Here is a 16,765-nt window from a genome sequence, read left to right as displayed (position 1 = left end):
AAAAATTTTGTACTCCAGTCTGTCTCCGAACTATTCCGTATTTCTTGTCAGGAGCTAGCAGTCACATGAGGAAAACATGTTATTTGGATTTGATATTATGAGATCATGGCATCATAAATTTGTAATGCGTGGGGAAAGGGTACTTATCTCTTACTTGATGAATGACGACAGATAATGAAACTGTGAGAGAGTAGCATTTATATTTATGCTATGAAGGAAGACCGGTTAATGAAGTGGCCTTTATTCTAGTTACCTTGGAAGTGGTCTGTTGTGTGTGTGGCCCTTGAGGTAGGGGATTCACCTAGTTTTCAGCCGGCACTAAAACGCCTACAAGTTTTAGCTCGCCGGCTCGCAGACAGGGGGTTAATGCCAGTGAAACTCACAGATCAGATGAGCGTAGACATTTATTATTATTATTATTATTATTATTATTATTATTATTATTGTTACCGTGTTTTTGTGGTAGGTAGGCGTGAAAGAAGGTGCTGGGTGGTGAATGGATCTCAAGCTACTAAAGAGAAATTAATTTCAAAATTTAACAAGGTTATATTTTCTTTTCAAAACAAAGATATAACAAGCATGGCAGGTACAATGTAGCAAATCGACGGGGAGTCACAATATTTACAGGATTTGGGCTTCGAGCCCCGAAAACACAATGCTTGGGCAATCAGCCCAGTTTTACCTCAAAGACACTAGTTCCAACAGAGGGGCAGAAAACCCCATTCATACCTCGGAGCCCTTGCTCCAAATTACACTAAAAAGCCTCCACGAGGCATATGACACTCGATTTTCAAAAGAACCCCACGCTCTCAAAATTTAAGCCTCTCAAAGGCTACACCAAACTCCACCTTCAAGTTGTCCTCAACGGACCAAAACACAGGGGAGAAATACCCAATCTACTGAGGTCTAATAAATGAAAAGAAGGTTAATTACGTGACCTCTAAAATCACAATTTGAGAGGAGGCGAACTTGCACTCCTTAATACACTTTGTTTCTAAGACCTACGTTGGCTCTTAGGCCGCTGATGCAAGGGCTAATCCCATACTACTGAGGTGACTTAAGAAAACACAAACTTACATTACATTACTGAAGAATAGGTTGCGAAAAATAAGTTCACCTCAAAACAATGTGAGTGGGAGCTCGAGAGGGATAAGCACTCTCTATCCCGATATGTAGTTTGAAAGATAGAATAGATACCAGTTGCTTTTACATTTGAAAGGAAAGTTACATGGTGGAAGACCTAGAACCCGCCGCGAGAGTTAAACTGCCAACTCTAGCTAGAAAAGATGTTATTAAGAGGCCATTACCTGAAGTTGAACAGCTGGTGAAGAAAGAGGCGCTTCCCGCCTCCTGCTATGTACTTTACACACTGAGAGATGGAACAAAAGTGGCCCCGAGACCCTAAAATCAGCAGTTTAAATACTCTCGCGGAAGTTTCTAGGCGTTAGGGGAAAGAAAACACCCGCCCACAATGTTTTTATTGGATAGGCCCCAGCAACATATTCAAGTTGGGGGAAGATACATCTGATTGGATAGAAATTAATTTAAGAAATTCGTGATTGGATAAATCTAAAACAAGGGGAAAAAGAGGGGTATACAGCCAACTTAAACAATAACAGAAAGAAATTTAACAAAACCCAAACTTTTGAAATAAAAATTTCTCCAACAAAATAGTTCTTTAACTCCGCACTAGGTCGCACTATTGTTGATCTTCAGTAGTGTCCTCTAGAAGAGAAAGTTCACACTTCTTACTTCAAGCGAAACAAAAACACATCAAAAGTGACACAGTTCAAAAACTCAAAATTTTCCACGTGGTGACATCTTCTGAGAAAGTAGAGAATTAATAGAATAGATAAAGTTCAACCTTCCTCCAGAAGAGGAGTTTCAACTGGCGCAATTTTTAAATAAACGGTGTAGAGGTGTACCGCCCGGTACAGACCTCCCCCCCCAAAAGTTCCTCCAGGGGTGACACATGAAATCAGTTTGAAACAAAGTCCAAGTAATGATGTTGATACGAAGATAGATAGCAGAAGCATTTACAAGATTTCTTAATTCAGTTTCAAAATGTTGTTGTTGCAGGTGAATGAAAGTCTTTATGTTTGTAAAAGTTGAATTTCTGAAGATAAACATTTAATACTTGAAATTGAAGGAAAAATTTGCAATGTCCACCAAATATTGCTGTTGAATTCCCATGAAGCGGAATTAAGGTTGAACAGAAATGTCTATGTAGTTGATGTAGGCTAAGTTGAATGGCCAGACCGGCCGCTGCAGCTTGCGTCCAACGGAGGCCGCTCGGACCCCTCAAGTACCCTGAGATACCGCTCGCCCGCACTATGAGGGGAGCAGAGGTGTTGAAGTACGCCGCGCCCGCGGTGAACAGATACAGGCTGCGGGCGTGTAGCAGGTCGTGCGCCGCACATCAGCCTTGGCCGGGAGGTGAGCTCCGGCTCGCCGTGCACATGTCGTCCTCGCTGGAGAGGAGGGGGCCCATCCCCCTCCCCAGTCGCTGCACGGCGCTGCGCGGCTGCGGGGGCGCTGAAACATTAAAGCTAGGCGGCAGAATTGTGTTGGACAATCATTTTCTTTGAGGGTACAGGCTTGTGGAGAGGTTGAGGGGCCAGCGGCGTGTAGATATCCATGGCATTTACTATTATGAAGCCACAGTGTAAGGTGGAGCAGGAGACGGGAGCGTGGTAATGGCCGTGGCAAGAACAGGATGGCAGTTTAACGGGTCGGGGCAGGTTTTACATAAGGCTTACATCTAAAACCAAAATATTACAGAAGGGGCAGAATGCCTTAAAAGTGAAACTCAAAAAAAAATATAACCTTCATATCCTTTCAAAATAATATGAAGCAAGTTAACACAGAAATTACACCGGTTTCACCTGGGACAGGTGAACCCTAAATATCCTCTCGGTGGCTGGATTGCTTAGTAACAATGTAACCGGTGTGAGAAAATCGAGAATGATGCATGGCCCATGGAACCTGGGGGCAAGCTTGCCCGCGGGAACAAAATTCTTGACCATAACCTGGTCGCCTACCTTCAAAGGGGTGGGTCTCCGTCCACGATCATACCTTTCCCTAACCTTTTCATGAGATACTTTAAGATTAGCTTTAGCCTTCTTCCAAAGATCTTTAATGTTGTCCGGATCTATTGTCTCGGGCAGAATGTCATTCAGAGACCAGAGGTTAGAGAGCGGCGTGTTGGGAACGAACTTAAACATCAAAGAAGCTGGAGTAAATTTGTGAGATTCATGAACCGCCGAATTCAAAGCAAAAGCTAACCAATGCAGGGACGTGTCCCACCTAGAATGATCTTCATGATGATATGCAATAAGTGCGGACCTGAGATTACGGTTAACCCGTTCAGCCAGAGATGGTTGAGGGTAATAAGCAGATGTAGTTACATGAGAGATGGACAAGTCAAAACAGAATTTACGAAATAAATTAGATGTAAAAGCCTTAGCATTATCAGATACAATATATTGACACGGACCAAAAGAAGCAAAAATAGAATTTAGGCAAGTAATAGTGGACTGAGCGGTAGCCAGCTTAGTCGGAAATAACCAAGAAAATCTAGTAAAGCCATCTACGCACACAAAGATAAACTTGTTAGCATTGCCCTTTGACTGGGGGAAGGGTCCCACATAATCGATATACAGACGTTCCATGGGGCGCGACGCTTGATGCGAAGACAAAAGGCCTACCTTGGTGGACATGGTGGGTTTACTGAGCAAACAAGATTTACAAGCTTTTACAAGTTCACGGATTTCACCGTCCATACCTTTCCAGATGAACATTTCACGAATCTTCTCACGAGTTTTAAAGATTCCAAGATGCCCTCCTAATGGGGTCTCATGATAATACTTGAAGATCATAGGTACAAGAACAGCTGGAACGACAACTTTCATCATCCTATCATGCCTCGATGGGCAACATAGAACACCATTCCTCAGAACATAAGGGACAACATGTTCCCCAGAAGAAAGGGTTTCCATTATCGGAGCCAGCGTCGGATCTTCACGTTGGTATTTCTCAATATCCCTAAAAAGCATGGGAGCATCTGTTAAGATGGCATTAACACCAGATAGTATGGACTCGGGAGGTGATGAACTGTCGACCGTTTCGTGGGTCTCGACGTCGTTATGAAACATACGGCTGAGTCCATCAGCAACAACATTTTCGGTACCTCTGATATGTCTAACCTCAAACTGGAAGGCGGAAATACGAATAGCCCAGCGGGCTATACGACCAGTACGACGCGGCCTACCTAAGACCCAGCTTAATGCTTGATTATCTGTCTCCAGGTCGAATTTGACGTGTTCCAGATAGAGACGGAACTTTTCTAAGGCGAATAAGACTGCCAAACCTTCGAGCTCATAGATGGAATACTTGGCTTCTTGAGCCGACAAGGTCCTAGAGGCATAGGCGATAGGTCGCCTCCCTAGTTCAGTCTCTTGAAGAAGGACTGCAGCTACCGCTGACGACGACGCGTCGGTTTGGACGATGAATTTCTTCGAGAAATCAGGCATAGCAAGTACAGGGGCATTACAAAGTGCTAATTTAAGGTCTTCAAAAGCGGCTTGTTGAGAAGGTCCCCACTCGAATTTGATGCCTTTCCTACGAAGAAGGTTTAAGGGCGCCGCTCTATTAGCAAAGTTAGGAATGAACTTTCTGAAGAAATTCACCATACCAATGAACCTGGCGATACCTTTAATGTCCTTGGGAGGTTTAAAATCACGGATGGCCTGTGTTCTAGAATGATCGACTGCTACACCATCAGGTGACACAATATGCCCTAGGAAAGACATAGAGGGCTTAGCAAAGGCAACCTTGGACAACTTAACAGTTAACCCAGCCTTACGAAGGCGATCGAGAACTTCTCGCAAATGATCTAGATGTTCTTCAAAAGTCTCTGAAAATACGACAACATCATCTAAATAGTGATATAAGTACTCGAATTTGATGTCGGAGAAGACCCTATCTAGTAGCCTAGTAAGCACAGCTGCCCCCGTGGGGAGCCCGAAAGGCACGCGGTTGTATTCATATAAATTCCAGTCCGTGGCAAACGCTGTAAGGTGTTTAGACTCTTCGGCAAGGGGAATTTGATTATAGGCCTGATTCAAGTCCAAGATAGTGAAGAACTTGGCCTTACGAAACCATGAAAAACAAGAATGAAGGTCAGGAAGGGGCACAGATTGCAACACCACCTTCCGATTGAGAGCCCTGTAATCAATGACAGGCCTGAAGCCTCCTTGGGGTTTCGGGACTAGAAAAATAGGCGAAGAATACGCTGACTTAGAGGGCCTAATAATACCATCTTTCAACATCTGATCGATGATTTCTTTCAGAGCCTTCATTTTAGGTGGAGATAGCCTATACGGTGGAAAGCGAACAGGAATCGAATCCGTGACCTCAATTTTGTATTCAATAAGGTCAGTAACACCAAGAGTATCAGAGAACACCTCAGGAAACGACTGACACAATTTGCGAATACTATCAGCCTGCTCCTCAGGTAGATGTCTAAGGTCTAACAACATCTCATCCTGGGTAGGCGAAATAGATGAACATGATGCAGAATTACACTTTAATAGAGGGATTTTACAATTAGAGGCAAATTTGAATGTGCACGACTTACTCTGAAGATCGAGCACAAGACCAGTGTGAGACAGGAAGTCCGCTCCCAGTATGATGGGGCAAGACAAATGCTTGGCCACAAACAATTTGAATTTCCATGTAAATTTAAAAACACGAATTTTGACATGTAAGGAACCTAGAATTTCTAATGGAGATGAATTAGCCGAAACATATTTAACAGGAGATGAGTCATAGTTAGGGAGTTTACAAACAGATTTCAATTTAGAATACCATTCAGCCGAAATAATTGAACAAACACTGCCTGAATCTAAGAGAGCTGTTATAGGCTCGTTATTTAACTCAATCTTAAGAAAAGGAACAGGTGCGGGGGTATCCGCCGCAATCCTAAGACACTCTCTGGGGCATTCAAAAAATGAATTTGAAGATTGCTCATTCCCTGAATTCTTGACCTTTTTGCCCGGGGCTGAGCCTTGGAAAGCAGAATTAGTCGACTCAGCCGAAGCCGTTAGTCACTTTTTATTATTGGCATAGGTGGAATTTGCACCAGAAGTTGAGCAGGAGGGGGTGCTATTGGAGTTTGGGCAATTCTTGGCGATATGTGAGAAGGCCCCACACTTAAAACAGCCTTGTGATGACCCTGCTCCATTCCTTGTCCCACTTGACTTGATCAGTGGACACTTGTTGCGCAAATGGTCAGGCGACCCGCACGCATAACATTTACGGGGATTGACTGGTCGGCGAGGTGGAGGCCGAGTGTTACTAACAGAAGGCGGGGGTTCTTTTGCCACGCGCAAGGAATCGGCATACCTAACTCCTTCCGCAGAGACGGCTAATGCTTCCAGTTCAGAGAAGGTTTGCGGGCACGCCGCGAAACACAAATATGACCTGTAGGATGGCGAAATACCTTCTACAATAGCCTGTACAATTTGATCCTCAGGGAAGTGAAGAGCAAACACCCTAGTATAAAACTTAATGTCCTGTATGAAATCAGCCAAGTTTTCATCTAAACGCTGTACACGATAATAGTACTTCTGAATCAGGGAGGACCTGGCCCTAGCCGGGATAAAGTTAGCTAGCAAATGGGCATGGAAATCCTCAATAGATGATTGCTCGGCAATGGCTCTTACGATTTTATCAGAGAGAATACCAATAGCATACGGATAGATAATTTGCAAGATTTGACATGGCAAAAGAGAAAAAACAAGAGCATGATCCTGAAATTCCACTAGAAATCTTAAAAATGAAATTACATCACTAGTGGTGTTGACAGAAAACTTAGAGATACCTCTTAGCAACATTGCCAATGGATGAGGCAAGCTGCTAAACCCAGGTGACATAGTAGGTAAAGGTTTCAATGGCAACGAAGTTAAATCAGAACGGATGTTACTCAATGATGCACGGCGTTCAGACCCGCTGTCTAATGGGGCAGAGATAGTTTGAGCAGTTATGGTTTTCCTATTGACTTCTCCCTGAGGAGGCTCTTCCTCGTTACCTACATTCACCGTGGCGGGTGGATCAGTTTTGGGAGGAACTTCGCCGGTTAGCAATTGAGTGACCTTATTAGACAATTCAGAAATAGTTTCAAGGAGCGTATTAGCGTCCTTCCTCTGAACGTCATTCACCTTTAGAGACAACAGATCATTAACTCTATTTGCAAAGTGATATAATCTGCCTTGCACACGCTTAATTTGGTTAGGAGACGGATCATTTTCATCAAAAAAACTAACTACGGAAGCTAGCCCAGTAATATTCTCGACGATCGTGGAAAGAGAATCATCAATTTCTTTCTCTCCCAAATTGGGGATGGAAATGGGCAAATCAAGGGACTCTCTAAGCTTGTTGGTGTCGATTGCAACCGTGCCTCCAGATTGCACATTTCTGATAGTTAACTCGTATATCAACTCCTCTTTGCGCAAATAGTTAAGGAGGAGAACATCGCGAGGGCCGGGCATGATGACAGAACAATTTTGAAAAACTCAAAAAAATTCCAGCAGCTGAGACAATTGTTAGAGTCCGAATCAAAGCAATGTTTAGCCGACAAAAGGGGCTAAACTGAGACCCATTCAACCACGCTCTGCTACCACTTGTTACCGTGTTTTTGTGGTAGGTAGGCGTGAAAGAAGGTGCTGGGTGGTGAATGGATCTCAAGCTACTAAAGAGAAATTAATTTCAAAATTTAACAAGGTTATATTTTCTTTTCAAAACAAAGATATAACAAGCATGGCAGGTACAATGTAGCAAATCGACGGGGAGTCACAATATTTACAGGATTTGGGCTTCGAGCCCCGAAAACACAATGCTTGGGCAATCAGCCCAGTTTTACCTCAAAGACACTAGTTCCAACAGAGGGGCAGAAAACCCCATTCATACCTCGGAGCCCTTGCTCCAAATTACACTAAAAAGCCTCCACGAGGCATATGACACTCGATTTTCAAAAGAACCCCACGCTCTCAAAATTTAAGCCTCTCAAAGGCTACACCAAACTCCACCTTCAAGTTGTCCTCAACGGACCAAAACACAGGGGAGAAATACCCAATCTACTGAGGTCTAATAAATGAAAAGAAGGTTAATTACGTGACCTCTAAAATCACAATTTGAGAGGAGGCGAACTTGCACTCCTTAATACACTTTGTTTCTAAGACCTACGTTGGCTCTTAGGCCGCTGATGCAAGGGCTAATCCCATACTACTGAGGTGACTTAAGAAAACACAAACTTACATTACATTACTGAAGAATAGGTTGCGAAAAATAAGTTCACCTCAAAACAATGTGAGTGGGAGCTCGAGAGGGATAAGCACTCTCTATCCCGATATGTAGTTTGAAAGATAGAATAGATACCAGTTGCTTTTACATTTGAAAGGAAAGTTACATGGTGGAAGACCTAGAACCCGCCGCGAGAGTTAAACTGCCAACTCTAGCTAGAAAAGATGTTATTAAGAGGCCATTACCTGAAGTTGAACAGCTGGTGAAGAAAGAGGCGCTTCCCGCCTCCTGCTATGTACTTTACACACTGAGAGATGGAACAAAAGTGGCCCCGAGACCCTAAAATCAGCAGTTTAAATACTCTCGCGGAAGTTTCTAGGCGTTAGGGGAAAGAAAACACCCGCCCACAATGTTTTTATTGGATAGGCCCCAGCAACATATTCAAGTTGGGGGAAGATACATCTGATTGGATAGAAATTAATTTAAGAAATTCGTGATTGGATAAATCTAAAACAAGGGGAAAAAGAGGGGTATACAGCCAACTTAAACAATAACAGAAAGAAATTTAACAAAACCCAAACTTTTGAAATAAAAATTTCTCCAACAAAATAGTTCTTTAACTCCGCACTAGGTCGCACTATTGTTGATCTTCAGTAGTGTCCTCTAGAAGAGAAAGTTCACACTTCTTACTTCAAGCGAAACAAAAACACATCAAAAGTGACACAGTTCAAAAACTCAAAATTTTCCACGTGGTGACATCTTCTGAGAAAGTAGAGAATTAATAGAATAGATAAAGTTCAACCTTCCTCCAGAAGAGGAGTTTCAACTGGCGCAATTTTTAAATAAACGGTGTAGAGGTGTACCGCCCGGTACAATTATTATTATTATTATTATTATTATTATTATTATTATTATTATTATTATTATTATTATTATTATTATTGCTCATTTTTATTGTTCATTATTTGAGATCGGATTTCTTGGCGGAGTTTTAGCAGATTTTTAGTAGTATTTAGCGGATCTTGAAAATAAAAGTTGGCAACACTGCATGTGGGAATGATAGCAGGAGGATATTCACAGTGAAGAGGTAAACACTGAATTAGGAATGAACAGGTTGGGTGATATTGGGTAAGTGCATTGACTTAATTGGTGGGGGGGGGGGGGGGGGGTCATACGAAGCAGTCAGAAGAAGATAGGTCACTTAGAGGAATAATAATGCACTCATTGATGAGAGTGTAAGAGAGACAGAGGGAAACAGTATGTATGTATGGGCAAATTTAGCTACTTAGTGCCCCTAGGCAGAAAAAAGTATTTCCCCCTCTTAGTCTGCCTAGGCCTAAATATGCCTACATATGTATGTATGTATGTATGTATGTATGTATGTATGTTTCTGGTTTAATTGCCTTAATTAGTCGATTCTTTAATTTTAAAATTAATTTTGTTCTAGGTTGATCAGTTGCTAAACATGCTCGGCCTGAGTGCTTGTCAGAACACTCGTACTTTGAGACTGTCTGGTGGTCAGAAGAAGAGGCTATCTGTCGCTCTGGAACTAATCAGCAACCCTCCTGTTATCTTCTTGGATGAACCCACCACGTGAGTTTCACTTTACATTATCTCCGTGCCACTAATCCTAAACTAAGCACTGGGAATTTCAAAGCTATGACGTATTCAAAAGCTTGAAAAGAGAGGCCATATATTTGAATGAAGACCACAATCATCCTTGTGTCCTTTTTTTGTGACTCCTCTCTTCTGATGCTGACCTGTCACTGTGTATTTCGTATTGTCTGTTCCCGTTCAGGTGCCTGTCTTTCTATATAGGATTTGATTAATAATGCATTTTGTGTAAATCTTTTTCAAACTTAAACCTAAATTTTAAGATGTTTGTAACTTGTAATGCCACAGCTTCACAGCTGCCTCTGTGGGTCCGTGGTAGAGTGTCGGCCTCCGGATCCCAAGATAGCGGGTTCAAACCCGGCAGAGGTAGTCGGATTTTTGAAGGGCGGAAAAAAGTCCATTCGACACTCCATGTCGTACGATGTCGGCATGTAAAAGATCTCTGGTGATACATTTGGTATTTACCCGACAAAATTAATTAAATCTCAGCCATAGACGCCCAAGAGAGATCCGGTTTACTCTAGGTCCGCTAGATGGCAGACAGAGTAAACCGGAACGTCGAAATTGACGAGCAGACAGCCAGATGGCGTCAAATCGAAATGTCTGCAAACGGTAGCTGAGGCCATACGATTATTATTATTACTCTTTCAACAAGCTATAAGCTATAAGAAATTAAGCATATATGTATATCTCACACAGTACTATTTATTTTGTAAACTATGTAAATATTGTAAATAATATCTCATCTTAAGACAGGTCTAAGGAATATTTTATATGTACATGGGGGCTCGCCGGTTTTGTCATTCATAAACGAAAGTTCTTGTATAAGAAAACAGTATCTGTTCAGTCAACAGTATATATTTTGTTGGTGTTTCAGTGGCCTCGACAGTTCTTCTTGCTCTCAGTGTGTGTCGCTGTTGAAACTACTGGCTCAGGAGGGGCGTACTGTCATATGTACCATCCATCAACCGAGCGCTCTTCTCTTCGAGATGTTTGATCACTTGTATGCCCTAGCAGATGGGAGATGTATATACCAAGGCAGTATCACGGGACTGTTGCCGTTTTTGGAGGTTCGAGGGCTATCCTGTCCGCCTTACCACAATCCTGCTGACTTTTGTGAGTATTGTATACATGGTAAAATTGAAAAGAAATATTATAGTTACTCATATCACACAGACCCCACCTTCACCTCCCCTTTCCGCAGGAGAATTTATTTCCTTCGGCTGCTGTTGGTTAGTCAGCGAAGAAGGAGAATAAACATCACCTTAGATTGAGAAAAACTCATTTCAGATATACGGATAGTGTGATCACAGAAAATAATCTCTGCTATCCAGAAATTACCAGCAAAGTTCAAAATGGACTAAATTTATACCGCCAAGTTCAGAACCTTCCTTAAGGATTTCCAAACCACATGCAGCCTTGAAATATGCACTCTAACCAGCAGATATACGTATTAGCAAACTCCAAGTAGTAGAAATGAAATACTTCCGATCCTTAATCAAGTAAGAGATGACCAGGCGAGTTGGCCGTGTGGTTAGTGGTGCACGGCTGTGAGCTTGTATCCGTGAGATAGTGGGTTCGAATCCCACTGTCAGCAGCCCTGAAGATGGTTTTCTGTGGTTTCCCATTTTCACACAAGGCAAATGTTGGGGCTGTACCTTAATTAAGGTGATGGCTGCTTCCTTCCAACTCCTAGGCCTTTCCTATCCCATCGTCACCATAAGACCTATCTGTGTTGGTGCGACGTAAAGCCACTAGCAAAAAAAAAGTAATAGATGAGCAGTTCCAAATTAAATATTCGCTAAGTGAAACCTTATCTAAGCCTGGGCTAAAATGTTTGGAACAACAAAAAACTGCTGGAAAGTGGCTGCTGGAAACTATAGTTGAAGGCAATAGACTGAGGGTAAGACCTAGGAAATGGTAGCCTTGTCAGATCAAGCAGGGTGTGGAGGGATGAGGGCTGGAGTGACAGCAGATCCAGCAGAAAGAAACCTACCTAGATAGACACAAATGAAGGGCACAGTGACAACTGGAGATGGTCTAGGATGTTGATGATGAGGATCCAAAACTTTGGGTCATAGTGTATAGTTCTGTACTGCTATACTTCGAAGCACGACCACCTTGCAAACAGTCTCTTTTGGGCAACTAAAGTAATTTATGCCAGTAATGAAAAAGCTTTTGGAAATACTACCGAAAACCAACTTTTATGACCACCCCAATATATCAGTAGTACCTCCCATGAAGCCGCTTTTACGTCATTTGTTGGTGCAAAATGACATTCCTTCAGATATATATATTTTTTTTCTTGGAAAGAGGTAAAAGTCACAGGAAAATAGGTGAGAAGTTGATGCACAAAATTTCCATCTTCGATGAGAAATTCTGAGACCAGTAGGGACTGATATACTGGTTCATTGTCATGGAGAATGTGCTGTTAAGCATTTCATTGCATCGGGCCACTTAGGACAGGTGGACTTTCAAAAATTATGTAAAAATATCCAGATAAAACTTATTGTTTAATGTTTTGTCCTAAGGAGTGAATTTGGAATGGTCAGTTCCTAACAAAAGATAGAAATGGCCTGTGTTGGGGTCATGACTGCAAGTTTTGATGTAAAATATGTACTACGTGATAGGTTTTCTATCCACTCAGTACTGGTTAGTATGCTGGCTTGAGATCCAAGGGGTCCCAGGTTTGATTCCTAGCTAGGTCAGGGATTTTAATGTTCACTAGTTAACTCCTATGGCTCAAGGACTGGGTATTTGTGCCATCTTCAACATTATATGGAGGAAGTTTGGAACAGATGGACCTGAAATGAAAAAAAAAAATGACATTGTAGATGCACATATGTTTTTTAGTGACAGTATTAGAATTTTAAGAAGATATGCTTATTTTATGTAAATATTTTATTCAGATGACAAATTCTGTATTTAGAGTTATGTAATTTTAAATATTTTATATAGATGACATTTCTTGTATTTTAATTATAACTTACTAGCTGATGTACCCGTGCTTCGCTACAGAATTCTACATTGTGTACAGAATTCTAGGTTAGGTAGTGTACACGTTGTGAGTGAGATTGTATTAAATTGCATAGCCCTTAACGTTATCCTAGAAACGCGACAAGGAAGTCACCAAACACCTTTCCTCATATGAAGACTGGGTGAGGGAATTCTCATTGTAATGGTAGGCCCGCTTGCCTACCATCAATGTCCAATAATGGACCAACTATATTGCCTACCATCAGTCACAATCAGGTTGGGATGTTTTCATTATAATGACAGACATTCACTCTCCACCTACCTGTTTACATCCTCAGAAAGACTGTTAGTAGTTTTCCCAACTGAAATGACCATAGGTCATTACAATGACGTCAGTAGGAATGGCAGAATTAAAAGCAATGCTTTCATATGAAATACTCGATCAAATGAAAAACCACACATTTTCTCACTTTTAATGAACAGTACTACGCTGCTGATCTAACAGTCCAAAGTTCCAGAGCTGGAATGACCAATTCGCAGACAGCTGTGATCCGTGAACACTCTTCGGTTTTTTTTGGGGGGGGGGCGGGGGGGTGTTGAGTAATGGAGAGTCCCAGGGCAAAAACTATGCCCTTGGTCATTGATGAAAAGAATAAGTGAGATTCTCGAAACATGTACGACATTTTATCAATATACATTAAGTAGCTTTTTATAGTATTGACAAGGCAGACATATAGATCTTTACCAGTGATTATCAGTGTTATATTAGATATAAGTCAATACAGAACAAAATCAAACCATAATGGTTAAAATAATAAATTTGGTCATCATGGTGACAAAAAGAAATGTGTTGGTGCCTAAAACTTTCAAACTGTAACTGCTAAATTCCATTCTGAGGGCAACACAATATTTTCAATATTTCTTCCCACTCTAGAAATAACAATGTATAAAAATTAATTTGGTGGCATTTTAAAAAGCTCACCAGTAGATTTCATTCCTAACAGGTTTTCTTTCTGGTTACTGCCATCTCTCTAGTGTATGTAAAGACGGAGATTATAAGAGGGGGATGAAGCAAAACTCACATTGTCCACTTTTCATGATTTTCGGTAAAGCGGAAAAAACTGTCAAATGTGTACACCTGGACGAATCTTGCTATATACGTTTCTGTTTACATCTTGAATGTGATAATAAAAGATGGAGAGCGTCTTTTCTTGTGGAAAGTAAACGTGAAGACGGCAAATTACATTTGAAGTTTGGAGAATGTAATCACTGTTGTAATGTTCTTCAGCTCCTTTTGACTTAATTAGAAAATGTTAATGATTTTTCTTATATTTTTAGTTAGCTGTTATTTATTTCCTCTTTATACTGTTTTTTTTTACAGTGATGGATGTGGCTATGGGAGAATATGGAGCTGATGTAGAAGGCCTGGTGAAGGCTGCTGATGCTCTTAAACCTCTTGCCATAAAGAACAGCCATAATGGTGGAGTGGATGGTAAGTTGACTGCCTAAAACGAATGAGCTGGTGTATGGCATTTAGTTTCTTCTCCCTTGTAGAATAGTCTCTTGGAAGTGAATTTTCAAGAGCTAATGAGGCACACAATATTATAATCTAAAAAGGCTATTTATCAAACAAACATCAAACATGTTTTTGCTCTTGAAGCTATCATCAGCGCACAAACTCTTAAATCAGATTAATAACACATAAACACATTTGAAAGAAAGATCATGAATGTAGTATTGATAACCGAGACAATTCAAAAAAAAATATTGGAGCTTATTGATAAAAAGTTCACCACAAGATGGTTAAATATATAATATTAAGACTAAATACACCAAGAACTTTTCATCAAAGAACTTAGTAATACATATTTAGCCATCTTTATGAACTTTTTATCAATGAGCTCCAGTATTTTGTTTTGAATTATTGCAATTATCATCAACATACTACATTCATGATCTTTCTTTCAAATGTACTATTGATATATTTTTTCTCAAGTTATATAGTCAATAGAGACCAATATGAACATGATTACTTGTAAAAGTATTCAGTTTGATGAGAAATTAATGCACAGTTGTAAGCCTCTGCTGACAGGAGATATAAAGAAAAGTTTGGGCCACTATAGAAAGGATAGGAACATGAAAAGGAATACATGATAGAACAAACACAATGACAGATCAGTGTGAGAAGAGGAGACAAGAACAAGTATGAAATCATATAACGAACAAGGACAGTCTCCACATCTTCCAGCTGTTGTGAACAGCTGTGGTCCAACATAAAGCTGCTCTCACAGGGAACATGAGTAATAGGAAGGAATGAGGTTGTGAGGAGCTGAGAAGAAATGGATATGGAAGAACCGGAATTAATGAGGAGAGAGCCTGTGTCTTTGAAAATGTAGAGATTGTCCTTGTTGTTTAATGTTTTCATGGTTGTCTTCGTCTCCTAATTCTGTTGCTCCCTCTTCTTACCCTGACCCATCATTCCATGTCTCCTATTATGTGTACCTTTACATCTTCCTATATTTCTCATGGGGAACACTTTTTTTTTTTTCCTATCTGTGCAAATCCAGTAATTGTTAATTTACCCATCATTACTCCAGTCCTGTTCATGCAACGTTGGTGCAATGGGTCACCACTTGCATCGCCAACATCTAAGCATGGTATGACTGTTGTATGTTGTATGGTATGACCTCCTTTCTTGAAATGCGGCCGGTATGCACCATGGCCATAGAAGAGAGAGTGTGTTCCCATGACAGAGATTGGCCTGGAGCTACTAAATTACCTTTTATCTTGCCGTGTGATAGCAGCGCATTCTATGTGGGCCAGTGGTGAAAAGCTAAATTAATTTAGCATGCCAGAAAGTTAAAAAGCCATTGGTGTAGACGTACAGTTAATGACCAAATACTTTTGTTGTCAGTGTGTAGTGGCTGAAGATAAAAACAGCAGCGCATTTAATGTCACAAGTCCCCGCCAATAACTGTCTCCATTGTTCGTTCATTACTTCTGACGTTCTATTTATTTCTACTTTTATTTTGCACATGTTGGTAACAGAATGTAATTCTCATAAATGATGGGAATGATGCAATGTCCATTTATATGGATTATATGTTGGCCCATAACAATGCTAATAGCTATTCTAGCAATGGAGAATAGCGTGTGCTACTCTTCTCTAGATTATGCAAGTTAATGTACTTCTGGGGATGGGTTGGTGGGTCCACAGTGAACACATATCTTCTCTGAAAGGAATTCCATGTAAATTTTGATTCTTTCATACATCCTCATCTCCTTTATAAACCTTGCATGAACAGGTCTGGAATTTTACCATTTACCTATCCAGTTGCATGGGAGACTTGCTTTAAATTACTCTTCTGACTCACTCTTATTGCAGGCACTGAAATGCAGGTGATCACAAAGGGTAATACTGAAGTCCCTCCTCCACCACCAGACAAGGGCTCAACATTAGGATCTACATCTATGACTGCTGCCAATACCTCTCTCATCATGCAGTTCCTATTATTGTATAGCAGAAACCTCACCATCTTACGTCGGGATTATGTAAGTATCTCGTACTATTCCTTCTTCATGTTGATTGCTTGATAGCTCTAGTACAGGCATGGGCAGGAAGCTTTGTAAACAGAATTCATGACTGAATCATTTGCAAGTAAATTTCCAAACAGAAATGTTCTGAATTAAATATGGGACAACTGGGCTCTAAAATGAGAGGACATTTCCCTATTTTTACAAGAATCCATCCGGACACTTTTTTATGTTAAAAAAGAGAACATGTCCAAGATATAAGAGACCTTATGGGTAGCCTAGTTTTGCCTTGATATATATTATTATTGGCCAAGTGGAATATAAATTTAATTTTGTCCTC

At 40.8% G+C, this 16,765-nt stretch overlaps 1 protein-coding gene across 1 annotated transcript in view; it reads left to right on the top strand.

The window, feature by feature from the left end:
• The window catches only part of LOC136881319 (ATP-binding cassette sub-family G member 1), a 276,501-nt gene that overhangs the window by 245,170 nt on the left and 14,566 nt on the right, over nucleotides 1–16,765 (top strand). Inside the window, exons 5-8 of the mRNA XM_067154132.2 lie at nucleotides 9,749–9,894; nucleotides 10,793–11,031; nucleotides 14,273–14,383; nucleotides 16,277–16,443. Coding sequence (XP_067010233.2) covers nucleotides 9,749–9,894; nucleotides 10,793–11,031; nucleotides 14,273–14,383; nucleotides 16,277–16,443 — 663 coding nt within the window. The remainder of the gene's footprint in view (nucleotides 1–9,748; nucleotides 9,895–10,792; nucleotides 11,032–14,272; nucleotides 14,384–16,276; nucleotides 16,444–16,765) is intronic.

The sequence above is a fragment of the Anabrus simplex genome, chromosome 9 (assembly GCF_040414725.1).
Source record: "Anabrus simplex isolate iqAnaSimp1 chromosome 9, ASM4041472v1, whole genome shotgun sequence".
Lineage (NCBI taxonomy): Eukaryota > Metazoa > Arthropoda > Insecta > Orthoptera > Tettigoniidae > Anabrus > Anabrus simplex.
Note: the sequence above shows the minus strand (reverse complement) of the source record. Positions and strands in the feature narration are given on the sequence as shown.